The following is a 27,956-nucleotide window of genomic DNA, read 5'->3' as shown; positions in this document are numbered from 1 at the left end:
CGCGACTGAGTGGCTCGACGGTGTTTAGTGTCCCGCAGCAGCAGAGCGCGCCGTCAGCAGCAAAGCTTGCCGTAAAGCCCCAGCAAAAGTAATTACCATGAATGTGTCCGGGGGAAATAGTAAGGAGATATTTGAATTACTTACTAATAAACTGTTTTCTGTGTCAGTGTTGCATCAGTGTGGATTCATCTCCTCATTAGACGCGACTTTAGAGAGAAGTGCATCTTCACGGATTATGATTATAATGAATGAGGTTTTGTTTTCGATTTGATTTATTTCGTTAAATAGTAATTTAAAGCTTTCTTTAGATATATTTATCATGTCTGTGAGGCATGTATTCGCTGACTTTCGGTTCATTTTGTGAAGCGCTCCTGTTCAAGATGAGACGGCAGAAAGCGTATCGTTTTCTTAAAAGCACGTTTTGTTGATATTGTGAGTGCACACAAATAAGAGTAGACCCTTTACAGTTCCGAATGATGTATTACTCTTACCTTTATGAGCAAAAATTACGGCCTATTTTAAGTTGTTTCCATTGAAAAAAAATGCAATTGATTGTGCTGGTGCCTCCATGTCTTGTGCTTTAGCTTCCACTCTCCGCACAAACTATTGAATGCAGCGCACGTTTATCTAGGTTTAACCTTTAAACATTGTTATATGCTTGAACTGCTTTAGTATATCTATAGATTTTATTTTAGGCAAGTCGTGATGATTTGAGAAGGCTAAATTGATCAAACGTGCTATGATCAGCCTGCCAGTCTTTACTTTAAGAAAGAAATAACTTGTTTAACGAACAAAAATGCTCCAAACGTTTTTCAAAATTAACTTAATAAAAAATTTAAAACGAAATATAATCACTTTGCCATTACATACAAAACTGAACTATTTTAATAGCTAAAACATGAGCCGTTTTGGGAGAAGGGCTCGGGTCCGACTCGGGCCGGCTGTCGGACATGGGCCGGGCTAGGCCTGAGCCTAAATTTGAGGCCCGTGCAGGGCTCTACAACTGATATGTTTGTTACTATATACCTCCTATAATTTCAAGTCAATCAGATAATTGCACTCTGAGATATGAGTCTCCATGTGTTCACACTGTCCAGCGGCCATTTTGAAAGCTGTCTACAAACTTTCACCAAAAGAGGAGTTTTTTTTTTTTTTTTTTTTAGATGTTTAAGCCTTTATTTTGTGTAAGTTTCACTACTTATTGTAAAATTAAGAGATTAATGTTCAGACTTTTGCATATTATAACCTGGAACTTGGATGTGGGAAATAATTACATTAGATTCAAAATAGTTTTAGCAAAATAGCGCAGATGCTACAGAACACAGTTAGCTGACTAGCTGTATAAGATTGTGTGCTACGCTATTATATTACTTCACAGGCATTACTGGCTAGTACTTTTACATCCATAATATTATAAATTGACAGTTTATTGCTGGTCTGTGGTTTTACAGTGCTGTAATTTGTAAATATTTCATATTATTTTAAGTTAAGCTTAAAGGGTGCACTACTATGAAAATCACACAGCTTCAGTGTGACATCAATAAGAAAAAGTATAATGTCATAGATATTGTTAATAATAGTTGTTCATATTAAAATATGTATGAACTTAATACATGACCTAGACTATTTATTTAGCAAAATCCTGTAATTTTAATAAATATTACATGAAATTTATAAAAAATTGTTGCTGCTCCAATTAAGCTCAGTGTGCTCTCTTTAAGCTCTTCCACATTGAACGTCTATGTAAATACTTCATAAACAGACTTTAAATATTAACTGATGGCTGTCACTTTAAGTCAAGTTAATCGATTTTCTATGGAATCTGTCAAATCAAATCTGCAGACTGGCTCTGATCTTTGCAAACTAGCATCAACTTCTCCAAACTATAAATCTGTGGAAAATCGGGGCAAAAATCATGTAGTGTATTCCAGCCATAAGAGACTACAGATAAGTTGACATCCATTTAAAAAGAGGTTTCATAATGAGGCTAGTTTCTGTGTTCATCCACATGAATTAAATGTTTTATTGGTTTGTTTTATTTGATTTTTGAATGTGTTACTTAGCTGAACGTGGACTAGTCTAGATGTTGCAATGTGCTTAGTTGACACTTCATTATGAATATATAACTGATCGACTTGAATGCCTTGTTGCTCGATTTTAGTGTTCTGTTTTTTTGTGATTGACTTTGTACCTTCAAAAAAAATTTATTTTTAAAATTATTCTTTAAAAAGTTTCTTTAAAATATTTTTTTAATAAAACATGATGTGAGCTTAATGGGAACAGGGAAATGCTTAAAGGGTACAAAATTTACCCATTAAGCACAGCCGGACTTTTTGAATTTGATGATGTATATCTTAATTGAAATGCTTTTGTCATTTAAAATAAAATTAAATATTTTTGTGTGAGAGATTCATATTTTATTTTAACATAACTTTTTGTACTGAAACCAATATCTTATCTTGCGCACTAAAAATGTCTCAATGTAGATTTTGGTGAGCTTAATAGGTACGTTTACCCTAGATGTTGTAGTCGAAGCAAGTTCAAATCATTGTAAAAGAGCCAGAGAAGGCTGACAGCCAAAAGTCTTCTCTGATGTATAAACTGACCAATCAGAAAATGAATACGCAAATGATGACAATTTTCTTTCAAAAACGTGACTGAAAAGGCAAAAGGAGAACTAAAAAGGAGAACTGACTCCGTACAGATAAATGAGCAATCTTAACTAATGCATTCATTAGAGGTTGTTTCTAAAAACCATAGATTGCACTGCATGATTTGATCCATTAATTTTCCGTTAAGTGGTTGGCTGGTGTTCATTGTTCATTGATCATTGTTAAAGCTACAGTACACTACAAAGGAAATTTTGTTGTTCCAGTTTTAGTTCAAATTAACAAAATACTACTATTCAGCCAGTAAATACAAAAATCTGTTCAAAATCACATTCTTGTTCCACCCAAAGTCATTACAGCCTTCAAAAATAATTGATTTTCAGAGCTGTCTGTTTGAATTTAATGGAAAATTTCAAGTTTCTTTCATTCCGCATTTACAGATGTCACAGGTAAACACAAGTAAACCTCAAACCATCAGATTCATCTGCTCATAAGAGAAGTACCAAAGCACAAGGAAGTAACGTCATTTTATCAACAAAAATGAAACCTACAACAATCTTTCATTGTTACTATGTAAGATGAGCAGTTTTGAGCAATATTAAAGTCAGGATGAAATGGAAATTGCAATCGTTTTTTCTTCCCTACTGTGAGAAAAAAAAAATGTAGGGCAAGATTTGATTTTGTCTATCAGTAATTGATTGGATTGTTGTTTGCTAATCTGCTTAAGTTTGACATCACACACAGACATTTCCAGATTCAAATGCTCTATGTGATCCAACAAAAGTGAAAAGCGAACAACAAACAGTACTAACAAACAAATATGGTGTGTATCATGACCCTAACCTTAATCTTAAGAGCTAAATCTCACTTGACCAGGTGTCAGAGTATTTAAAAGGTTAGCTTAAAGGTGTGCTATAAATAAATAGTGCTCATAAATAGCTGTTGAGATTCTCAACAGTCACCTCAACAGTCTCAATTGAAACAAAGTGGAGACTTGGACCCGCAGTGCTCAACGTCACGACTTGACAAGCTTTGCTTTGATTGTTTCATGTGAGTGACATATTGCAGGAGGGGAGGGGTTGAAATTTGTCTGGTCATTAGACACCCCTTTTTAAAAAAAAGATAAATACTGATAAATTATTTATAATAGACACGGCAATATTCCATACACTGTAAGAATTGCCAGTTTAGATTTCATGATAACTTTAATTTCCACATCACACCACTGGCACTGAATTCTACGCATTCACATCCAATCACTGATCTTCACCTGTGTCTCCTGTCCATCCAGTGGTATGACCATAGCTGGCAGGTTCTGCTGGTAGCCTTGCCTCAAACTCTCTAGCAGCCTCGCTGAGCATCCAGCTGCTCCTTCTCCTTTTCCACACTCCTCTGGCCTTCTCGGAGCCTCTCCAGGCTTTGCTGGTACTCCTGCAGCTGCTCTTGGAGCTCCTGTCGCTCGCTCTGCAGCCTCCGCTCCTCTAGGTGGCACACCTGCTCCCTCTGCTCCAGTGACGCCTCCAGCTCAGACCGTTGAAGCTGCCGCACCTGGCACTCCCGTTCCCACTGCTGCCGCTCTCGTACCAGCGTGCCCCGGAGACGGGCCACATCCGCCAGCTCCTCTCGCCGGCGCTCCACCTCCCGCTGGCGCTCCTGCTCCTGCAGGGTCTGGTTGCTGCGAGTGATGGGCAGTGGGCGGGAGTGTGGGTGAGGAGAGGGGCTTGATAACAGGAGGAGGAGGAGCCTCTGGACTTCATACCAACTGTCTTGGATGGTGACTGCGGCCTATTTACAAAAAGCAAGGGTGTTTAAAGAATTAGTTCACTTCCAGAAAAATTTCCTGATAATTTACGCACCCCCATTTCATCCAAGATGATCATGTCTTTCTTTCTTCAGGTGAGAATAAATTAAGGTTTTTGATGGTTTTTTTTGTTTTGTTTTTTTGCACTAGCTCTTCACGCAGCTTCACGCATTGCGTAATCAAGTTGGAAAGATCACGCATGGTTAGTTCTTTGTCTGTGTACTTCGGTTCAAAAATCAAATTTTCTCCTCCAACTTCAAAATCATCCGGCATCGTTGTTTTAACTTTTTTTGTAATAGGTGTTTGACTTTTCATGTTCGCTTTGTAAACACTGGGTCGGTACTTCCGCCTACGTGACCTTTTCAATGTGATTACACAATACATACACAATTACATAGTGCAAGATGAGCATTTGTGGTTCAAAGTATACAACATTTTATTTTTATTTTTTTAGAAAGTGACTGATTGTTTTGCTAGATAAGACCCTTATTCCTTGGCTGGGGTCGTGTAGAGCCCTTTGAAGCTAAATTGAAACTGCAATTTGGACCTTCAACCCGCTGGCTCCAACTGAAGTCCACTATATGGAGAAAAATCCTGGAATGTTTTCCTCAAAAACTTTAATTTCTTTTCAACTGAAGAAAGAAAGACATGAACATCTTGGATGACATGGGGGTAAGGAAATTTTTATTCTGGAAGTGAGCTAATCCTTTAAAGTAAAGGTGAATAACAAATGGCACGTATTCCCTGAAATAGCTAACACTAGTGAATCTTGACTAAACCATCACTAGGCTACCACCCTCAGTTCATCATCAGCCACAAGTACAGTGCCATTCAACATTTTGGGATTAGTAAGGTTTTAATCATTTGATTCTGCAATTGTTGCAATAAATGAATCAAAATAGACAGTAAATACATTTATAATGCTACAAAAGATTTCTGTTTTGAATAAATGGTGTTTATTGAACTTTTCATTCATCATAAAATTCTGAATCAAAATGATCACAGTTTCCCTGAAAATATTCAGCAGCACAACTGTTTTCAACATTGATAACAAATCAGCTTTGCATCACAGGAATAGATTATATATAAAAAATAAAATAAAAAATTATATATATACAGGTGCTGGTCATATAATTTGAATATCATCAAAAAGTTGATTTATTTCACTAATTCCATTCAAAAAGTGAAACTTGTATATTATATTCATTCATTACACACAGACTGATATATTTCAGATGTTTATTTCTTTTAATTTTGATGATTATAACTGACAACTAAGGAAAATCCCAAATTCAGTATCTCAGAAAATTAGAATATTACTTAAGACCAATACAAAGAAAGGATTTTTAGAACTGAAAAGTATGAACATGAAAAGTATGAGCATGTACAGAACTCAATACTTAGTTGGGGCTCCTTTTGCCTGAATTACTGCAGTAATTACTGCAGTCTGTGGCACTGCTCAGGTGCATCTTCCTCTTCACAATACCCCATAGATTTTCTATGGGGTTAAGGTCAGGCGAGTTTGCTGGCCAATTAAGAACAGGGATACCATGGTCCTTAAACCAGATACTGGTTGCTTTGGCACTGTGTACCGGTGCCAAGTCCTGTTGGAAAATGAAATCTGCATCTCCATAAAGTTGGTCAGCAGCAGGAAGCATGAAGTGCTCTAAAACTTCCTGGTATACGGCTGCATTGACCTTGGACCTCAGAAAACACAGTGGACCAACACCAGCAGATGACATAGTACCCCAAACCATCACTGACTGTGGAAACTTTACACTGGACCTCAAGCAACGTGGATTGTGTGCCTCTCCTCTCTTCCTCCAGACTTTGGGACCCTGATTTCCAAAGGAAATGCAAAATTTACTTTCATCAGAGAACATAACTTTGGACCACTCAGCAGAAGTCCAGTCCTTTTTGTCTTTAGCCCAGGCGAGACGCTTCTGACGCTGTCTGTTGTTCAAGAGTGGCTTGACACAAGGAATGCGACAGCTGAAACCCATGTCTTGCATACGTCTGTGTGTAGTGGTTCTTGAAGCACTGACTCCAGCTGCAGTCCACTCTTTGTGAATCTCCCCCACATTTTTGAATGGGTTTTGTTTCACAATCCTCTCCAGGGTGCGGTTATCCCTATTGCTTGTACACTTTTTTCTACCACATGTTTTCCTTCCCTTCGCCTCTCTATTAATGTGCTTGGACACAGAGCTCTGTGAACAGCCAGCCTCTTTTGCAATGACCTTTTGTGTCTTGCCCTCCTTGTGCAACGTGTCAATGGTCGTCTTTTGGACAACTGTCAAGTCAGCAGTCTTCCCCACGATTGTGTAGCCTACAGAACTAGACTGAAAGACCATTTAAAGGCCGGTTTTTTGCAGGTGTTTTGAATTAAACAGCTGATTAGAGTGTGGCACCAGGTGTCTTCAATATTGAACCGTTTCACAATATTCTAATTTTCTGAGATACTGAATTTGGGATTTTCCTTAGTTGTCAGTTATAATCATCAAAATTAAAAGAAATAAACATTTGAAATATATCAGTCTGTGTGTAATGAATGAATATAATACACAAGTTTCACTTTTTGAATGGAATTATTGAAATAAATCAACTTTTTGATGATATTCTAATTATATGACCAGCACCTGTATATATATATATCTTAAAATAGAAAACAGCTATTTTAAATTGTTATGATATTTCACAATATTACTCTTTTTTTACTGTATTTTTCATCAAATAAATGGAGCATAAGGGACTTACTTTTTAAAAACATTAAAATAATCATACCAAGCCCAAACTTTTAAATGGTCGTGTACAGTATACTGTATGTCTCAACTTGCACAAGTCCTATGGATAAACTGCATCTTCTCATGCAGTCTCTAGTGACTTGTTAAATGGAGCTGTTTTTAGCCCTAAAAACCTGAGGAAAATTTGCATTTTTCATATATGGTTCCCTCTGGTATATCTAATGGGTTTTTATCATAGCAGTTTTTGAATTTGAGTTAACAATACTTGAAGACACTGAAGAATTACATTCACGCTTTGTTATTTAACACAAATAACAGTCATAACTCAAACACATGTTGCTAAAAATGTAAGTTTCTAACAAACTGTTACATAAAGACTACAATGCTGTTCTGCATAGGTAAAAGATCATATAAAAATAGTCTGAGTCTCTTAGACTCAGTTTGGCTCAACTACGGTTTGGGTTCAGATTTATGCTCAGAGAAAGCTGACTGTGAAAACTGTGATCATATCAAAAAACTTTTTTATCAATTTAATTAATCTTTTATAAAAGCCTGACCCCAAACATTTGAACAGTAGTGTACATTCTTGTAGTAGCTGCAGTCCTTGTGTAGCCATTTTTAATCAATCAACTGTTTTTAAAGCACAAATTCACATTTGATGTACTGTAAATTGCTACAGAACAAAATGTCAAAGTTTTATTTTACTCATAAATCAAAAACGGCTATTCTAAAAACCCATTACACATTCCATAGGGAACCGGTAGCAAATTAGCCTTCCAGGTTGGCCTACAAATTGACATCATGACTGAACAGCTCTATTATGCTTCCCTGCTCACAAACAAACAATAAAAATACATTCAAATTTATCCCTCTGACAAAGACATCTAAAAGTAGAGAGTTTTATAGATGGCATGGACAGAGCTATAAGAAGTGCGTCATGTCGTGTGTTTATGTGTGTCTGACGTAAGGCCTGTCCACTATAATTATTCTTTCAGTTGGTATGTGGTTATGTGACATGAGCTCACCTGTAGACTGTATAGCAGCTGAGTCAAGCTCTGCACACTCTGACTCACCTGCATTAACACAACAAACAAAAAAACTATGAGTAACAGAAAGTAAAGAACTCTAAATCAAAACTACGAGTCTACTCCAACTAATGTCTGTTCTTCCTGCAAAGAGAACAGAATACCTGTGTGCATTATAGCAATTTGTTCTGTTCTACTGCAAACAACAGATATTTCATTTACATTTTTTTGACAGACATCTGCTTCCTAGAGCACATTTGACAAAACTGCAAACGCTGTTTACACTTCAGCAGGTTCCTAGGGAGGATTCAAAAATTTCAGCATCTGTTGACTCAAACAACATTTGGTTCTTTATCTACAAAGTCAACAGACACCACAGGAGACAGACGGCGGTGACCTGAGTTAAAGGAAACAGCCTTCCAGCCAAGTAGGTTTATAAATGAGCAAGGCAAAGTGTTCACTCGAGGATGCTTGAGTAATGTGGGGGGACACATTAAGACACCAGTATAATAACTTCCCATGTGCGAGGATAAAAAAAAAAGCCTGTTAATGGTTGTAATACGCCTACATTCACCTTATCTTGAGTTGGATAGTTTACTATGTTAATTAAATGCTGTGTTGGACTGAACATTACTTTTATATAAGAGAGAATCAATAATATTACTGCATATTAGTTCAGTCTGGATGTTTGTGGACTGTAGTGTAGAAGTCTAAATGGGAAGAGAGTTGCAATTAATAAACTCTTTTGTATTGAAATCAACACAAAACAAGTCTGCCCTCATAATATTACTGCACATTAGTTCAGTCTGGATGTTAATGGACTGTAGTGTAGAAGTCTAAATGGGAAGAGAGTTGCAATTAATAAACTCTTTCGTATTGAAATCAACACAAAACAAGTCTGCCCCCTTAAGGCAAGATTTTGTCCCGTCTATATGAACATTAAGTTTACAGCACCACCTAGTGGACACACAACTATGTCTGTTATTGCTTATCTAGAACAGGACAATTTTGCTAAAATCTGTAACTAAACAGAAAACAAATGTAACCTAATATCAAAGGCAATCTAATGCTTAAAACCCAAAATAAATGTGGAAAAGAAATACAATATATTTAACATCCAGTAGAACAAGAATCCTTTGTTTTGTAGAAATAAAATGTAAATAAGCTTTTAAATATTGATAATCTCCTTTAATGACCTTGTGCTCATGTCAGCAGCACAAAAAACCTTATTAGCATGACGTACTGTGAAGTGCACCGCAAGACGGCATCGACAGCAGAAAAGAGATCCAAGAAAATGAAAGCCTAATTCTTCGCTTTTATATTTAATGAAACGGGACCCTTGGGGCAGTGAAATGGACTCCTCTTATTTCAAGCTCATTAATACTTAGTAACATAAAGAATGAGATGTGATAGTGGAAGAAGAATGTGAATTATTCATGCAGGGCGACTGTACCTCTCATGCTGAACACAGCCTTTTTGGTAAGGCTACAATTTAAAATCACTAATAACGGAAAATATTAAATATTTCTTACCCATATTAGTATATTTCTATTAGTAATCATGCTGTGACATTATACTACCACGATTCATCTTCTAGTAGTAATCCCTTGTGCAAATAATGGCTATTTAAGTGCTGCTTACGAGAACACATTTACCTTTAGGTGTATATTGTGATCAGCGTCTGAGCTGTGATTAAAGGCTTGTGTTTCTAAGCCTTCCTCTCCTCTCCACTCTTCCTCATCCCTCTGGAGGGTGTCCATCAGTGGACTCTGGTTCTCAGGGGGCAGAGGGGAGGAGGGAGAGCAAGGCTCGGGTTGGGTCTGCTCTTCTGGACAAGACGGGGCAGCAACAGTAGAAGCACTGTGAGAAGAGAGGGCTGCTTTCAGATTCTCCGCTAATAAGGAGAGAGAAAGCAGGATTACTATGCATGCAGTTATGTGTATTGCGGTACACAAAAACTGGTAGTATTGTTAAAGTACTGTCAAAAGTGCCTCTTGAAGCATGTTGTGTCTATAAATATGTGAGTGTGACTATATCCATGTGCATGCATGCACACGTACACTACCGTTCAAAAGTTTGGGGTCAGTAAAATATTTGTTATGTTTAAAAGTCCCTTATGCTCACCAAGGATGCATTTATTTGATCAAAAATACAGCAAAAACTAATAGTGAAATATTACTACTTTAAAGTAACGGTTTTCTGGTTTAATATATTTTAAATGTAAAATTAATCCTATGATGGCAAAGCTGAATTTTTAGCAGCCATTACTCAAGTTTTCAGTGTCCATGATCCTAAAGAAATTATTCAAATAAGATGATTTCGTGGGTAATAAACATTTATTATTATACAACAACTATTATTATCAGTGGCCACTCACCCTCTTTAAGAGCAGCACTGAGCAGTACTCCGGCCTGAGGGATGTCTTCAGTGCTGGGCCGTACCAGCAGTCTGGGCTCTGGTCCAGTCTCGCGTCGTCCTGCCATGACTGACAGCTCTGCATAGATGTGTAGCTTCTCCTCCAGATTGGCACAGATGAGGTGATCGTGGCCACACAAAGACTCTGTGAAAGAAGGAGGTTAGTTGTCATGTTCAAAAAAATATATAATTCTTTAGCTGACACAAATGTGCACAAATAGTTTAGGAAACTACACCACTCATTGACCACTGTTAATAAAAGCAACATACAAATCTTGTGTATTTCATTACATTCTTAGATATTTTTCCAGTAATTGATTATACTGTCAGTGTATGCATTGACAAGTCCACTTCATGCTATAAGACCTCTCCAAATATATTTTAGTAAAGGTTAGGAAGTGTGTGCATTCTTGAGGTGTCATTAGCCAATCACTATATCAATGTAATTTTCTTGCATATCCACAGTAATGGCCTGATGAACAGGGGTGCAAGTGGATAGATATCTCTAGGTATTATAAATTATATATAAATTTCAGCTATTATGAACTATTATCCTTCGGTTCAGCATATCTGGTTGGTTGTACCTTGTAGCCTGTGGATCTTTTGGACCTTTGCTTCCGTGACTCTCCTTTCCTCTTCTGACTCACTTGTAGTTTCATCCTCCTCTTCAGGGCAACTAAGTAAAACAAATGCAATTATAAAAATGTACATTCACACACACACACACACACACACACACACAGACACACAGACACACAGACACACAGACACACACATTTGTTTTTGTGAAATGTGGGGACATCCCATAGGCGTAATGGTTTTTATACTGTACAAACTTTGTGCTATTGCCCTACACCAACCCTACACCTAAACCTACACCTTACAGGAAACTTTGTGCTATTTCAGATTTTCAATACACTCCATTCTGTGTGATTTATAAGCGTTTTGAAAAGTGGGGACATGGGGTAATGTCCTGAAAAGTCACCTTCTCCTTGTCATTATACAAATTTATGTCCTCATTTGTCACAAAACACGCACACACACACACACACACACGCGCGCGCGCTTTCATCTCCGCTGCCCTTGTAGATAAGAATCAAGTATGACATGTTCCATTCCTCGTCACTACACACCTCTCCACAGCCTCTCTGATGAGTCTCATCCAGGCATTGCGTTCATCTTTAGAAGCAGCGTGCACCTCATACATCTCAGGCCCAGCTGAAGACGCACTGATCAGAAACATGCCTCTCTCCTCATTGGCCACCTCACGCACGATCAGTTTCTGGAGAGAGATCACTGGAGGCTTCTGGTCCTGAGAAAGTAAGACAACAATTAATTGCACAAATACAAACTATTATTCACACAACACTTATTTAAAAAAAAAAAACTGAAAATCAAATGTAGGCTATTCCTAGCATACGAATGATTACACTATTTCTCAAAAGTTTGGGGTCATTAAGTTAAGTTATAATGCCTTTAAAATCTTTTGAATCCTGAAAAAAATAAATTATAATGGTTTTTGCAGCACAACTGATTTCAACAAAGATAATACTAAGAAATGGTTCTTGAGTAAATAAGGCTATTAGAAAGATTTCTGAAGGACCATGTGACACTGAAGACTGGAGTACTGGATATTACAATAGAACACCATTATTTTAAATCAAATAAATACAGCCTTGACGAGTATATAAGACTTCTCACAAAAACATTTAAAAAATCTTATTAACCCAAACTTTTGAACTGTGATGTATGCTTTATGAAGATAAAAATGCATAGTAATCTCAAAAACCAACCACAGCAGCAAAGATGTATTTCTGATCTTTCTCCTGAAGGAACACCAATGAATCAGACAGCAAAAACGCCAGAACATCTGTGGATGACCAGAACAATCAAATAATGTAACCAGACCTTTCATCTACCGAGCCAGATAAGAATTAAGCACAAATGGCTGTTCATATGTACTTTCTATTGACTACTGTGTAATATACTGTGAATATAATATATTAATATATAAAGTAATATAAAGTTTAACCCAATTAATTTTCTCACCTTTCAGTCTTCCTGTGGCTGTCTTCCAGAGCAGCGGCCCCTGGTGCAGCAGAGCCCTGCCACTGGTGATGTCCTGCTTGCGGAAGGTGTAACCGCTCTTGAGTTTAGTCGAGCACTTGTTCTCCATGCGGCCCAGGACCTCACTCAGCTTCTGGTTCTGCTCGAACTGACTCACGCGCTGGTCCACAGCGGAGATCAGCTCTCGGATCAGGACTAGTGCACGAGACAGGTCAGCATGCTCTTCTGTGCCCTCTGAAACAAAGAACAAGAGAAACTGAGTCTAAACGAATGTGTACGCACAGTATATGTTTGGATTTGGATGTGATTTTGTGTGTATGTACACTAAGTACTGTGGGTGAGAAGAAATACCCTCTGTATAATGCAGTATTCTCTCCAGGAGGACGGGATACTTTGTAATTCGCTGTGTCACTAACAAAATGCATTCTGGGATTTCTCGCCTCTTTACCAACGAGTTGCTACTCTGTTGCTGTGGAACCAAAAAGATCAGATTAGCTGAAATTCAGTGCTGCTGAAAGCAGCCATAATACATTAAAACGTGACTGATACAGTCATTGAGTAATTTGGCTCTCACTTTGATAAAGAGCTGAAATCTCTTATTCTGCTGCTGAAGCTCTTTGAAGTAGCTGACTGCTTCTGTGTGACGACTGCAAAACTCGCCATACACCTGCTTCATCTTCTCTGCATTCTCCTGGGAGAACTACGATGAACACAGACAAACACCTATGATGTACTGTACATGTACATAATACCAATACCAATAACAGGTGTGGCTGGAGCTACAGCTCTTGAGTTTCATGTTAGTGTGACATGCTAGTTAATTTCTTCAATGATGCTTCACACTCTGATAATTAAGTAGTCAGTTACGTCGTTGTATTGGAAATGCTATCCAGACCTGTTTTGTGAACTGGCTCAACTGATTCATTGAAAAATAGTTAACTTAAAAAATGATTCATTCATGAAATGGGCATTGTAGCTTTTCTCATGAACCTTCCAAATGGGCCAAATGGATGAACTGCTTAGTCATGGTTATGACATAACAGCTACTTAAATGGTAACACCTTGCAATTAGGTTTCACATGTTAAGATTAGTTAACTACATTAGTTAATATAAACTAACAATAAAAAATTCTAAAGTATTAAATGTTCATTTCAGCACCAAAGTTACATTAACAAACATTAAAAAAGATGAACAAATATTGTAGGAACTGTATTGCTCATTGCTAATAAGTGCATTAACTAAAATGAACAAATGCAAACTGATCAATTTAATTGTAACACTTTACAATAAGTTATAACTTATATAAATTGATCAGGACACCGAATTTGAATTGTGTACTCATACAGACATATACAAAACTACTATTATTGTGTACCTGTTGCAGAAAAATGTCACCAACACGGTGGATGAGGTAGTTCTTGCTGCTGTTGGGCTGAACGCAGCTTTGCCGCAGTTCCCTCATCGCTGACAGGAAGTCACGGTGGAGAAGAAGCAGCTCATCTAAGCAAGGGAAAATCCGACCAATAGTGTCCACATCCAGGCCGACTTCCTCACGCATTCCCCGCCTGAAGACCTCCGCCATTATCATGAGTGTCTGTACGTGGTGGAGCTCAGTCTGCATGAACTCTGAGAAAGACCAAGAGAACAAAACACTATCAAATGATGTACAGAACTGGTTCGAACAAAACATTTTTAGTGAGTTTTAGCTGACCGTAAATGACATCCTGTCTCTTGATGGTGTGTTTTTCTTGCATCTTACAGAACTGGGGCTCCACTGCTAGGCTCCATGACTCTGCCTCCAAATCCACAGCATTCATTACCAGCTCATTCTGTAGGGGGGAATCTACAGAGTCTATGGAAATGTGGGACAAAAAAATGTATTAAATTTAAACACTATTGTGTTTTATATGTTGAGTTGGAGTAGGAAAACCAGTTATTTCACTGGTAATTTCCTTCATCAAAAGTCCAGCTGTTTTACCTTCAATAAGGGAGGAATCGGTGGATGTTGAGGACTCCATGGTTTGGAGGAGCTCCTCTGGTTGGATGTGGTTCCGCCACAAGGGGGCGTCACTATCTGCTTCTGGGCTACCACTAAGCCTGAAAAAATGTCATAAAATGTTAATTAGAACACCAAAGAACCATAAACACTCAACAAATACTCTGATTATCCAAACAGTTAAAGTCAAGAAGTAGCAATTATTCACCATTTACAGAGGAAATAAAATCATTAAAAAAAAAAGTATAATATTTTTTGTTGAACATTACAACACAGTAAGAGTTTCGGACCTTTCTGTGACAGCAGGCACACTTCTAGACAGAGGGCAAGGAAGGGGAGTAGAGTCTCGTGGCGTCATCACAGGAAGAGAGGCAGAGGTGGGGATCTGAGAGGACGAGGAGGAACTTTCACGCACTATAAAATCTAAAGGTGACAGACAAAAAGGTGAGAGCAAAACCAAGACAAAAGTGTAACTGCCTAAAAACACCTCTGTTAGGGAGTTCAGTGAGATGACAGCGGGAATTATATCGATTTTCCTTCACATGTTTTTTAAAGCTGGTAAAACTCACTCTGAGGGAGGGAGGCTGTCCTGCTTTTTACTGTCATAGAATATTTGTCTTGAGGTTTCTGTAAAAGAGAGTATTAATGAATTAATTTTTTTAACTTAACATTACTTCCTCATTTGTTACACTGATTACCAGTGTTCCATTTTGTAACATCACAGAGCCTCAGTACATTGTGTCTAACCAAACATGGGCAAACATCTAGGTTTAAATATTAAACTTAGGCAATCTATCAGACTTAGATGCAGTTAAAAAAAATAAATAAATAAACACAAAAGCAAGCACAGTCCACCTTCAGGCATGGCGTAGATGAGTCCTTACAGCCCTTATGGACACTCACTGCACAGTCTAGGAGTCAAGAGAAACATAAACAAATCGGAAGAAACAACATAAATATATAATAAAGAAAAACACCTATCACATTACACCTGGCAGACTTCCAAGACCTTCCAAATAACAAAAATAGATCAAAATTAAATGACTCATTACATACCTCCGTGTTCTTTTAAAGTTAAAACTATGATAGTTTTATTATTTAAAATATTTGTTTCCAATTAAACGAACTCACATGTGCAGTGGATGACCTCTTTTCCCGAAGCTGGCTTGCCGCAGATCTCACAAAGTGTCGACCCCAGGACAGATCCTGCTGTGAACTGGTGTCCATTGACCTGCTTGTCTTTGGTCTCTCTCTCTTTTCCTTTCCCCTTGAAGAACCAGGGGAAAGCCATCAGATCACTGACAGTCCACATCACCATCTGCCATGACTACACATTAAACTCAACATTTTGATCACTACATGTTTTCTGCTTTGTTAAGTTAGTCTAAGTCTGACATGCTTGTGTGGCAAAAAACAAAACAAAAAAAAAGGCCATGGGAGCGTTTGCTGCTGGTAAAACAGTTACAGCCAAAAGAAGGTTTAATGATTAAAAGAGACACCTCCGGTTGTTTTTGGGTCTAACAATCAGTCTTTACCCCAATCACTTTTTCATCCACATTTTTCCTGGCAAGTAACATTTCTTATTATTACCAATGCTGAAAACTGTTTTGCTGTTTAATATTTTTGTAAACACTGTGATACACTCGTTTTATTTCAGGATTCTTTAATGAACGCTATTTTTCTGCTCAAAAAACGTTTCTAGAAAGTTAAAAATAACAGCATTTATTTGAAATGGAAATCTTTGTAACATTATAAATAGCTTTACTGTCACTTTAGATCAATTTAATGTATCCTTGCTGAATAAAAGTATTATATTCCTCACCCCAAATGTTTTGAAAACCAGTGTATAAATATAAATACAGCATACATAACATGTATGTTTACCTTGTTCTTGTTGCGAGTGCTATACATTCGGCTCTTTATAAAGCTGAATGTGCGGCTGACTTTGTATTTTTCTGACTCTGTTTTGGAAGGGATGATATATTTGTCCCATTCCTCTTCCTCAATCCTGAAACACAAAAGCCCACTTATATTAATCACCTGGTGTGCATTAGAAACACATGCCTATCCAGTGAGTGTTTAATGATAACACAGCTTTTACTTTCAGACCATGATGCAGTGGCTGGGCAGTTCCATTAATGCATTTGTTTCAGGCCAAGTCATGCATTCTTTTCCAGGCAACAGGAAAATTAATAATTAGTCATCAGCCTCTGTGTAATAACTAGGACATACCACCTGAGCAGTGTGGACATTCTCTGCATTTCACACATACCTGATTAGAAATCTTTGCTTGGTGGGAGGTGAGTTGTGAGACAAGGACCACAGTTAGGTTCACAAACAGTGTTATTAGATATTTTAGTGTCAACACAGTGAAGTGAAAGCATCATTTGGAGCTATCTCACAAACGTTAAGAAGCATTAGACGTGATTTCATGCCCGTGCGTGACAGTGCATTCTGGTTAGGTTAAGACGATCATGCCAAGGGTGTTGTTGGTGTTTTAGGGCTACTGGGGTTTTGTATTGACATACTCTTTGAGGAATTCGGACAGCGTGAGGTGTTGGAGGGAGTTGGCCAGCTCTGCGCTGGTCTCATCGTCAGCCGACTGAGCGCGTCTACGAAACCTTAACTCCCTATAGAGGTACAGTACAGCACTCTGAGTGTTCATACACACGACAGATACATACATTTACATTGTATGTATTGTATCCACACACAGACTGTCTCTGGAGGGCGCTATTGTGCTTTGCTGTAAAAAAAAAACATTAAGAAAAAACATACTGCAGGGAAATAAGTTGACAGATATGGATGATGATGATGATGATGATGATGATATATGACACTATGTCAGTCACCAACTACTGCATGTGTGTCCATTTACATTAGTATTTTTGCTCATTAAACAAAAACAACACTATCCAATAGAATTCACTTCGGAAAAGGCACCATGTCCTTCAAATCAACAGAAAGCATCTTGTCACCTGGCATCCATCTAGAATTGTTCTCAACATAGATTTATTCTCTGGTTAATACCTAATACTGGGATCAGTGGAGATGACAAGTTGTTAGAGGTCTGCATTACCTTTTTTCTTGAGACTGCTCTGATGTGCTGCAGGCACGATGTTCTGTGGAGAAGATAATTTTTTCATTTAGACTGCTTCTGTCAAGAACACTTTTTTTTAATGGCTTTTGAAACACTCATAAAGAAAAAGAGATCTTTGATAATTTACAATAGGTTTCCCTATAAACATATTCATCTACAGACTGATGACACCATCCTTCCTTTCCAGAAACATCTTATCAAATAATGATGAAACCCCTTGAGGGTGAAGGCAGACGCACAGCAATTAGGCTTCCACAACCAGCAAGCAAAGCCATGGAGATTTGCAACCTCACACATACTGTACACACACCAGACCATTGTTGTTACCGTTAACAAAAACTGAAACTGTTAAAAACATTTTTTTTTAGATAATTTAAACAAAAAACTGACATAAAATAAAATATAAATATTAGATGAAAAATGTACACTTAAACTTGTTTAGTTGAAGTACCAAAATTACTAAAATAAAAAAAAAATTATAGGAGGACAGCAAAAATCACAAAAACTAAAAGTATAAAAACAAAAGGCAATTCAAAAATCAATAAATAAATAAATACTGAAATGTTATAAATAATAATAAAATAACACACTATACACACACAAAAACCCATACATTTTCAGAAATCACTTTCTCCCACATAAACAAAGAGTGCTTTCAGCAGCAGAAGCGTTGCACTATGTTGTTAGTAGCGTGCGGCGTAAGAGGCGGGTGAGCAGACGAGGCCGTACTTACTAACAGGGTTGAGCAGAGACAGAGATTTAGACAGAGACAGTGCCTGTAGTAGAGACCTGCTGCCACTGCTGCTGGAGAGGGCGCCATCTACAGGACACAGCGGACATGACACTCACTACAGCCCGGCACTACTCTAGACACACATACTGTGCTGGTTTTGAATGGAAGGATTTGTATAAATTATGAAATGTTATAGCAGAAAGAGCCAAAAACAGGTGATTTGATGATTGGATCCTCTATTAATGATGTCTGGATCCTCATTTTGGCTGTGTCTCAAAACCAAACATTCAAACATGCCTGTCCCTGCTAGAAAATCTAACTTAAGCATGCAGGTGTGTTTTGGAACATGGTAGGTGGTTAGCTGGTCGTTAGCTGTTCTAAGCTCATCGTCGCCTGGACTACCAGCTGCAATCAACCAGCTTGACCATATGAAGCTGGTTAGACGATGTAGAAGATGGATTGCTGATTCATGATGGTTTACAAGCTTCAGAACAGTTTAGACCAGCTACCATGTACTAAAAACCTCAATTACAATCTTGAATTGGTGTTTCCAGCAGGGACGACGCCCAAAAAAAACAGTCTACATTGGCAAGCTACTTGGTTTTTAGGATATTTGTTAGTAGTGTGTCTGTTCACTACAGTTTTGTTAGTAATCAAGTGTAAAGTGCAACCCATGATCAAGTGTAAAGGCTATTATGTTCAGCTATTATGTTGGTGTCCATAAATTATTTTACAGACATTAGAACCAGAAAGGAACATCATCAGAATTTTCCTATAAACATAAATAATCTACTAAACAGCGAGAATGACGTGACCCTTCGGCGGCAATGCACGCATAGTCCTTCGCTCTGCTCACTTTGTCAGAAATTGTATATATCCTGTCAGTCAATTTTGAACCACTCTTTATTTAGCTCACTATGAGTACCCCAGCAGTCAAGGACAGCCGGAAAAGAGAGAGTGAACAATCCCCAATAAAGAAAAAATTCAAAGATTCCACCATCTCCAGAGAGGATCTCGACGCTGCTATAGCTAACGGTATCAAGCTAGCGCTTAAAGAGCAACAAAGTACTCTCGATTCAGTAGTGGCTTCGACTGTAAGAGAAGCGATAGACTCTGTATTAACCCCAGCACTCCATGATCTACATTTGGATATACAAACGACCAACGATTCTGTAAAAGAGCTAAAAGCAGAAGTTGAAAAGCTAGCCATCACGGTGAAACAGACACGTGACCGGGTCGATTCCGTTCAAGCAGCTGCAGGTGAGGATAGGAGGACAGTCACAAACTTAAGAAATCAGCTGGAGCAACTCACCAAAAAAATGACGGACATTGAAGATAGGAGCAGGAGAAATAACGTACGACTGGTGGGGTTGCCGGAGGGGGCGGAAGGCTCCGATGCAGCTGGCTTCCTCAGAGCTAATCTTTCCAAGTGGATCCCTTCACTGAAAGGCCCATCGCGTGTATGACGGAAGGAAAAACTCCAATCGGCCGCGCACTCTCATCTTCCGTGTACTAAGATGGCATGACAGATCGGCAATCCTGAAAGGCTCGGCAGGTATATCCGGTGAAATATATGCAGTATAATGTCACGCTACTATTTTTTCACGACTTTGGTCCAGCCACAACTACGAAGAGAAAGAGCTTTAATCCAGTCTTGAAGAAGATGACAGCACTTGGTCTCCAGCCCTTCCTCACCTATCCAGCGGTAATTATACTACGGCACAAAGGTGAGCAGATGATGTTCGACTCTCCTCAAAAGGTGGAGGATTTTGTTACTTCACTGTCACTGAAGACGTATTCTGCAGTGCTACAAAGCAGCGGGAAGGCAATGGCTACCGTCTCCATCCTCTCAGCTCAACAAGAGAAAATTAACGATGAGGTCTGTGGTGATCCTAACTGCCCTGAAGAGGACAATAACAAGGTGGCCATGGACACTTGTTAATTTCTTTTTGGAATCTTGCCCTTGCCCTGTACATTCACCCGATGATTGGTAAATAATAATGATTTATTTTTATTTATTATTATTATTATTATTCTTCGGGCTGATGGAGAGAAGGTTCAATCACTACACTTTTGGCTCAGTGGGCCTTTTGGGGACATGTCTTGCATTGAAGTGGACTGGTCACGCATCAACATTTGTTTCTGTTGTTTATGCAGACCTATACTCTCTGTAATGTGCAGTCTGTTTTGGTTTTTATACACAGTTGTTTGTCGTTCCTTGTTTTTGCTTTTTTCTATGCCCTTCAATAGGCATCAGTACTTTTATTTATTCTGCTTTTCTTTTAAAAGGACTATGCATCTAGGTGGATTGGTATCTAGGATACATACGAAGGTTTACATGTCACTGGCAGTATGGCATTGCTTTTGTTTCTCTTCACTTAGACAGAATCTTGGCATTGCAAGCACACAATGCATGTTCTGAATATCTTATCATTCAATGTGGCCTAAATTCTCCCATTAAGCGTACCCGGATATTAGAATATTTGCACCGTAAATCGATTTCCTGTGCCCTGATACAAGAGTCTCATTTTAAACAATGCGATGTGGCACGTTTTCAAAACAAGTATTACAAACTGGCAGTCTTCTCTTGTGCTCCTAATAAAACTAAGGGGTTGCTTATCTTAGTCGATAGGAAGTTACATTTAACTATTGAACATACCGGGAATGATGATGAAGGTAGATTTGTTTTTATACGCAGTAAAATACATAATGACAGGTTAGCACTGGTCTCCATTTACTGCCCGAATGAGGCAAAAAGTGAATTTTTCACAAATATTTCCAATATATTACTTGAGCAGATTGATTGTCCTTTAGTGATGGGTGGTGATTTTAATGCCGTTTTAAATCCTGCACTGGATAAATCTCACCCTGATACTACAGCTAACATATCCTCTAAGTTATTGAATACATTTATCACTGAACTTAATGTAATCTATTTTAGGAGAATCCAGAATACTACATCTAAGGACTTCACTTTTTCTTCTAAAAAGGGTGGACCGTCTGATGGGAGGACCTTTCAAATTTTGTAACAACAAACCCTTATGGCACAACTTTAATTTTTTATGTTGAAATCGGCCATTTGTCCAGCCCTCTTGGTCTACATTGGGCAGAAACATATGCGGTGACTTATATGATAACTAGGGATTCAGCTCACTTCAAGAACTAAGAACTAAGTTTTGTTTACCAGCATCATCATATTTTGTCTTTTTTCAGTTACGTTCCGCTCTCGAGGCCTATGGAGTTCCCTGGGCATCCCCTGTTTCCTCTCATCCTATATGGGATTGGATCGCACCACCCTCTGGTCGGCCATCTGTTTCTTTAATATATAGTAAACTTAATGATCACACTGCAAAGTCTCTTTCTATTAAATCTATATGGAATTGTGAATTAACAGATTTTGATTTATCGGTCGACTGGGAGAGGGTGTGGTCTAATCTAATCTTAACTTCTAAAAACTTGGCTCATCGTCTTATCCATTTCAAAGTCATCCATTGAGCACACATACCTACTTGCAAGAGGTTTAAAATGAAACTGCAATCGACCTATAACTGTCATATCTGTAACACTGTATCAGCAGGTACTTTTCTCCACATGTTTTGGGAATGTCCAATTGTTGTCAATCTATGGACTCGTGTGAATTCTGTTTTGTCCTTTTTACTACAAATTGAAATTGTTGATGGTGTGCCTGTTGTTCCCCTCTCCCTGTTGTTTGTTTGAGTGGATGTTTTGTTGATTTGAAAAAATAAAAAGTTGATCACAAAAAAATTATAATAATCCTTGGATGAATGGAATGGAACAGGCTTGACGATGCTGCCAAATGACATTCAGCACCATTAACAGCCACAGAAACGGGCAGTTATTGGGAGATACTCTGACTCACTGGATGTTAATGAATGTAGATCATCCGAGGGCATTACAAATAAGGTACATTTTGTAGTTACACCCTTTTTAAAGAGATAAAACAACTGATAAAAAAGGAGATCATGAGCTAAATACTGTCAATTGTAGCTTAATATCCATGACACAGTAAGAAATTAGACCCGTTTCACACTGCATATGCAAGCAGTGCACAATCAAGGCAGAATCGTGACTATAACAGCCCTGTGTTCTGCTTTTACACTGACAGCTCTAAAAACAAAAGAAAAAATCTGGGTCGCCACATTGGATATTACATTTAGGAAACTTATAAATCATTATTGGGAGTGTTTGTAATTGGGAGTGTATGTGAACTTGATCATCATTAAATATAATATTTACTTGATTCACATCCAAATGGAAATTAATCTACACAGAACAGAACACAAACCCTACAACAATAAACTACAAATGATCTGGATTTTGATTTACTTCACAATGCACTATGAAAGCTTTAACCGGTAGGGGCTGACTTAAATATGCTCTGCTTACACTTACAGTGTCAAACAGGTCATATGTAAATAAATGTTCTGATCTTGCTATAAAAAACAAAAACAAAACCAAAATAAAATATTCAGTTTTCAGTGAGTAACAAATCCTGTCATCCCTTAAAAGCTCATCATGCTTAAAACAGACTAGACAGGAAATACAGGAGATGTTATGACTATGCTCAGTCACTCTCAGCCATGAGAAAAAAACAGTTTTCAGAAACTTGATATGTGATCTCAGACTAACTGGACTTTCGTTTATGCCCTGTGATTATTGATTATCTAGTATTATTATAACCTGTATGTAAAAAAAAAAAAAAAAAAGATAATCTACCCATCCATCCTGATTGTTTTTTTCCATATTTGACTTCATGTCATCTGTCCCTGCAAAATGCTAACTTTGGCAAAAGCACACAACATTTGGGACATAATGCAAGTAAAGTGAGAGGTGGACGGTGAAAGGTAAGAGGATCTGACCCTGGTTGAGGTCGGTGGGTGGAGGGTGGGCATCCCTACTGAATCGTGGAGGCAGCAGGCTGATTTTAGGGGAGGTGTAGGAATACGAACGAAGACGGATGCCCTGCTCAATATCCTGAAAAAAGAAATAATGAACATTTTCACTCATCTCACAGTGCTCAAAAATGAAGTAATGATCATCATGTGAAGTATCTGTAGTAGTGCAGTTCGTGTGCATGCCCTGTTGAAAAAACAGCATATGCTGGTTAGGTAGGTTTTGAAGCATGGCAGCTGGTTTGAGCTGGTTTAAGCTGGTCCTGAGCAGGAGCTAGTTGCTTAAGGCCCAGCACATAACCAGCTTAAACCAGCTCAAATCAGCTGCCATGCTTCAAAACATACCTAGCCAGCATATGCTGTGTTTTTTTCCTCACTGTTGGGAAGAGGGAAAATAAGTGTGGTACCTTTGCAGGGGTGGGGTTACAGGCAGAGGAGGCGGAGTGAGAACGTGTGCAGGTAAGATCAGGGGCAGGCCTAAACATAATCCGATCATCTGCGCTGTTTTTGAGCTCAGGCTGTGGCTGGGGGAGGGGCTTCTTCATTAAAATGTCATCATCATCATCCTCCTCGCTGTCCATTTCCAAGGCCACCAGACTCGGGCTTAGAGAGAGGAGTGGACTTCTAAAAATTCTCAACAACCACTGTGAGTAAGACGAGCATCACTTGCGCTTTGTAAATAATTCATACATTTTGTGCGTGCCACAAACGCTTCTCCAACTATGCTGAAATCCCACAAAAAGGCAAATGTTTTAAATCATGGAAACATTTTTTATGCAGAACAACTGCATTCCTGCTTTACAAGGCAAATGCATCCAGCAAAGGGTCAGGTAGCTTGTCAGTTTGCCCTGGGTTTGTTTTTTGTTTGTGTGTCTGGTTTCACAGTTCTTCCACTGCAGAAGTTTTTGCTTCAGAAAGAAAGTGCTGCCCAATACAGTACAAATTTGTTATTGTACCCAAGTAAACAAAATGTCCTTAAAATGTTTTCCAAACAGTAAAATTCATCAGACTGATGCGTCCATGCTCTAGGCAGCCAAGAATTCATAGCGCAAAAGCACATGTGGTCAACACAAAGAAACCATGTTTATTCTACATGTAAATGAACCTGCATTTAATAATGTATGAATTATTTTTTCATGTCATGCAACCTATCCATGTTGGCATGTGCTTGATGTGGCTACTTCAAGTATAAACCACTATTCAAAAGTTTGGGGTTGGTAATTTTTTTTGGAAAGAAATGCATTTAACTTTTATAAATTACAATGCTACAAAAGATTTACATTTAAAATTAATGCTGTTCTTTTGAACTTTCAAAAAATAATAAAATACTTAAACAGCACAACTGTTTTCAATATTGCTAATAATAAAAAATGTTTCTTGAACACCAAATCATCATTTTAGAATGATTTCTGAAGGATCATGGTGACATTGAAGACTGGGGTAATGGCTGCTGAAAATTAAGCAAATTAAATATATTCTGAAGAGTAATGCTTTTTTCTGTATTTCTGATCAAATACATGCAGCCTTGGTTAAGCATAATAGACTTTTTTCAAAAACATAACAAAGATGTAAAAAATCTCACCGACACCAAACTTTTGAATGATAGTGTACTGTGTGAAAATTAACTGACTTTCACAACAAAACATCAATGTTTGCATGCTTACCTTAGGTCACATGGCTCTGTAGGTGAGCTTGAGCTGTTATATGTCAATTCAGCAGGTCGTGTGGCACGCATGAGTCTATCCAGCATCAGTCCCGCAGGAGAGGTGGGAGAGAAAGAATGAGAAGCGTGCTGCCGTCCTCTCTGCCCTTCATCATCTTTAACAGCTGGAGGCATATCTACAGTCCCTGGTGACAAGACCCCCGTATCTGACATTTGCCACACACCACTATCTGTTCCAGAGCTGTCCTCTGTGACACCTGAAACAGCGTACTTCATATTGAGGTCATTGTCCTACATCAGAAGAGAACACAAAGAAATATCTGTACACATGCAATACTTGTTCATATACATATACAAATAAGTAGAAGTATTAAGTAACAAGAAGTAACAGAGATTTAACAGGGTTAGTTCACCCTCATGGCATTGATAAAACCTGTATTACTTACTTTCTTTGAAAAAATGTTTAAGCATTTTTGTCCATACAGTGAAAGTCAATAGGGTCCTATACATTAGTGGTCCCCACTGACTTTCATTGCACATTTTTCAAAATATTTTCTTCTGTGTTAAATGGAAGAAATAAAATCATACAGGTTTGGAAGAACACGAGGGCAAGTAAATGATTACAATTTTAATTTTTGGGTGAACTATCCCTTTAATATAGTCAGACTCAATTTAAATTGTTCTTTTGCCACAGGGTTCTAAGAATTTACACACAAAGCCTGACGTCTCATTAAAAAAAGCGGCAAGTCTTTAATAATGTCAAACTAAAGGCTTTTGTGGCAGAAGAGTTGTGGTTTAAGATTCAGGCTACAACGTTCCAAGATCAAATAAAGACTTTCAGAGAGATCAATCACTGGATAAAGGCAGTAAATGAAGGGTGGAATTGGGATTTGGATGAAAAACATTACAGCTGAGTGTCTGCAGATCTGGAATACTGAGGGAGCCAATTTGTAGGAGCAGCGATATGTGTGGTGTCTGACCTTAGCGGAGCCTCTAAGCATGGCTGTGAGCTTGACGGCAGCAGCGTCTGAGGAATGAAGGTGAAATGGAGTGCAGGAGCCAGGAGAGGAACACAGCTTCTCTGTCAAAACAAAACACGCTGTCAAATTGACATGTGTGACAATACAACTGGATGGAAACGCAGTGCCAGTGATATTTAAAAGTTAGCTAATGAAAACAATAATGTAAATATCAGCTGTCACTTTACAGGCTGCTGCCTTTGTTCCGTTTGGAAAATTTTGTGTACGTGTGTGTGTGCAAGTGTTTTGACAATCTCTGAATGCCAAGATGGCAGAAGAAACCAGTAAAACAGAAAATAGCACAACAGCATGGTCTCTTTATGGCCGTTAAATTTTCTGTTTCATTTTTTTAGGAAGGCTTTTGCTTTCCTTTTGCACAGTTAACTCTATATGTCTCTGCATTTATTTTGCAATGAGATCCAACAAATAATTTTTGGAGAAAATTATTTTTAATTTGTTATTTAACAGGGACAATAGACTGTCAACTGCCCCAGAATTAGCAACAAAGCAAAATTTCATCTGCTGTCCCTATTCAGCAAGGACACATTAAATTTATCAAACGTGAGAGTAAAGAAATGTATAACATTATAAAAGATTTATATTTCAAATAAAGGCTGTTCATTTGAATTTTTCTGAAATGTTTCTTGAGCACCAAATCAGCATATTAGAATGATTTCAGAAGTATATTGTGACACTGAAGACTGGAGTAATGATGCTGAAAATTTATTTCTAAAATAGAAAACAGTGATTTTATAAATATTTCACAATAACATAAATAACAGAGAACTCCATTAATACATCCTAAACAATGAAGAAGAAACCACTGAATAATAAATTATCTTCTGGGCACACACACAACATTTGTGGTCCCAATGCAGTCAAAGTGGTGCAGTGTGTAAAGAAAATAGAAGAAACAGACATTCAGCCTCTCTCACTCACACTTGTAACGACCTTTACAGCTCTGTGCAGAAACACAAACATACACATGTACCTATCCATTCACATGACAAAAACTTCCACCGACATTGTCAAACAAACACAAACACAAACACAAACACACCAAGTCTACATTTTCAAGGGAAATATCTGTATATGTTGGCACATAATTAGTTGCGTGGGTCTTGGTAAAGATGATGTGTATGTTTAAGTGAAAGTGAGATTCCGATAACTTGCCGGGGCACCCTGTAATGAAGGATGCATGTGAAGGCCTTCCAAAAATAATGGAAAAACCAGATACTGACGTCAAATTCACGCACACACACACTTTATTCATCCAGATACTTGGTGAATCACACATCTGCAGTAACCCAAAGACAGGGATCGTGTGTGCTGAATCCCCATCAACTAAAAACTAAACGCATTTGTAATACTAACACAATAACTTTCAAATGATTAATGTTGACTCACTTAATTTGACCTGTGACAGGCAGTTTTATCCTTCCTATGACTACAGCATTTTCGGTCAGGATGACCATACACATTTTTGAGGTGAGAATTGAAAAAACCAATACCAGCAGAATAACCACTGTAATGTCCTATCAAAAACATCTCACTGCAAGCCCGGCTTGAAAGTCCCATTGTACAGAACCAGAACCAGCTATTTGAGCTCTGACTCATTGCTGAATTAAGCCTGTAAAGCTGCCCTGCACCACAGACCAGAAACAATGGACAAAAACACACAAACTAAAGTCATGCTTTAATCAAAGACTTTTAGGATGTGTATCTGTGATTTCTTCATGCGTTGTATTTGTGTGTCTTTGTTGCATGCATCATTCGTACAGACTATCTCTAGTTACCTGCTTTTGATGTCCGTCTCCGGATTCTCATCTTTGGGAAGGATGGCCATGAGTAGTTAAACGGAGAGTCTGAGTCA

The 27,956-nt window shown here is 38.1% G+C and overlaps 1 protein-coding gene across 1 annotated transcript in view; it reads right to left on the bottom strand.

The window, feature by feature from the left end:
- The window catches only part of arhgef28a (Rho guanine nucleotide exchange factor (GEF) 28a), an 85,675-nt gene that overhangs the window by 9,818 nt on the left and 47,901 nt on the right, over window positions 1-27,956 (bottom strand). Inside the window, 26 exon segments of the mRNA XM_058775747.1 lie at window positions 3,880-3,962; window positions 3,965-4,394; window positions 8,177-8,224; window positions 9,832-10,070; window positions 10,554-10,736; window positions 11,176-11,267; window positions 11,725-11,903; window positions 12,385-12,461; window positions 12,641-12,892; window positions 13,010-13,127; window positions 13,233-13,358; window positions 14,035-14,285; window positions 14,371-14,511; window positions 14,638-14,756; window positions 14,946-15,078; window positions 15,225-15,282; window positions 15,511-15,566; window positions 15,787-15,922; window positions 16,540-16,663; window positions 17,184-17,285; window positions 17,735-17,777; window positions 18,489-18,575; window positions 23,369-23,483; window positions 23,809-24,004; window positions 25,066-25,355; window positions 26,045-26,145. Of these exon segments, the coding sequence (XP_058631730.1) occupies window positions 3,880-3,962; window positions 3,965-4,394; window positions 8,177-8,224; window positions 9,832-10,070; window positions 10,554-10,736; window positions 11,176-11,267; window positions 11,725-11,903; window positions 12,385-12,461; window positions 12,641-12,892; window positions 13,010-13,127; window positions 13,233-13,358; window positions 14,035-14,285; window positions 14,371-14,511; window positions 14,638-14,756; window positions 14,946-15,078; window positions 15,225-15,282; window positions 15,511-15,566; window positions 15,787-15,922; window positions 16,540-16,663; window positions 17,184-17,285; window positions 17,735-17,777; window positions 18,489-18,575; window positions 23,369-23,483; window positions 23,809-24,004; window positions 25,066-25,355; window positions 26,045-26,145 (3,779 nt within the window).

This window comes from Onychostoma macrolepis, chromosome 05 (assembly GCF_012432095.1).
Source record: "Onychostoma macrolepis isolate SWU-2019 chromosome 05, ASM1243209v1, whole genome shotgun sequence".
Taxonomy (NCBI): Eukaryota; Metazoa; Chordata; class Actinopteri; order Cypriniformes; family Cyprinidae; genus Onychostoma; species Onychostoma macrolepis.
Note: the sequence above shows the minus strand (reverse complement) of the source record. Positions and strands in the feature narration are given on the sequence as shown.